We start from the raw sequence: 629 nt of genomic DNA, 5'->3' as shown, positions 1-629 counted from the left end.
CGTTCCTGCTAGTTTTTGCAGGCGATATAGTGCCGGTTGATCATAAGTGGAATCAACATGGACTTGGTGGGGATAATTTCAGAGGGCTCTGTAGAGATTTGCATCCTGGTCCTGTTAGTCTCTTGCATTGGAGTGGAAAAGGGAAGCCATGGGCTAGACTTGACGCGAATCGGCCATGTCCTTTGGATGCTCTCTGGGCTCCTTATGATCTCTTGCAGACTCCATTTGCCTTGGATTCTTAAAGAGATAATAAAAGACAGCGATTCGCTTCCTTGTTTCTACAGCTATGCTCTCATCGAATTCGAAGATGCCGGTCCCGAGAGAGATCTTGGAAGAGTTTTAAGAGACAAACAAAAACCCAAGTCCGTCTCTGAAGATGTCAAGTTTCAAGGATCGAAAGTGGATTAGGTATGTTCTTGTAGATGATTATACAGAGGGATCTATACATTGATCAAGAAAAATATATATATATCTTAATTCTTACTTGTATTAAAGAGAACAACGGTGCCCTTTTAAACTGTGCGGTAATAACAAGATGGATATATACACATCCAGAAATGTAACAAAAGAAGAAGGATTCATGCCATATCCATCTCGGATTTGTTGTAATTGTAATCAAATTGTATAGG

The 629-nt window shown here is 40.4% G+C and overlaps 1 protein-coding gene across 1 annotated transcript in view; it reads left to right on the top strand.

The window, feature by feature from the left end:
• The window catches only part of PARVUS (Nucleotide-diphospho-sugar transferases superfamily protein), a 1,474-nt gene extending 1,105 nt beyond the window's left edge, over nt 1–369 (top strand). Inside the window, exon 2 of the mRNA XM_011032996.1 lies at nt 6–369. Within this exon, the coding sequence (XP_011031298.1) occupies nt 6–242 (237 nt within the window). The 3' untranslated portion in view covers nt 243–369. The remainder of the gene's footprint in view (nt 1–5) is intronic.
• Nucleotides 370–629: the final 260 nt, after the last annotated feature.

The sequence above is a fragment of the Populus euphratica genome, unplaced genomic scaffold (genome assembly GCF_000495115.2).
Source record: "Populus euphratica unplaced genomic scaffold, PopEup_1.0 scaffold2.1, whole genome shotgun sequence".
Taxonomy (NCBI): domain Eukaryota; kingdom Viridiplantae; phylum Streptophyta; class Magnoliopsida; order Malpighiales; family Salicaceae; genus Populus; species Populus euphratica.
The sequence above is the reverse complement of the archived record's forward strand: the minus strand, read 5'-3'. Positions and strand labels throughout refer to the sequence as shown.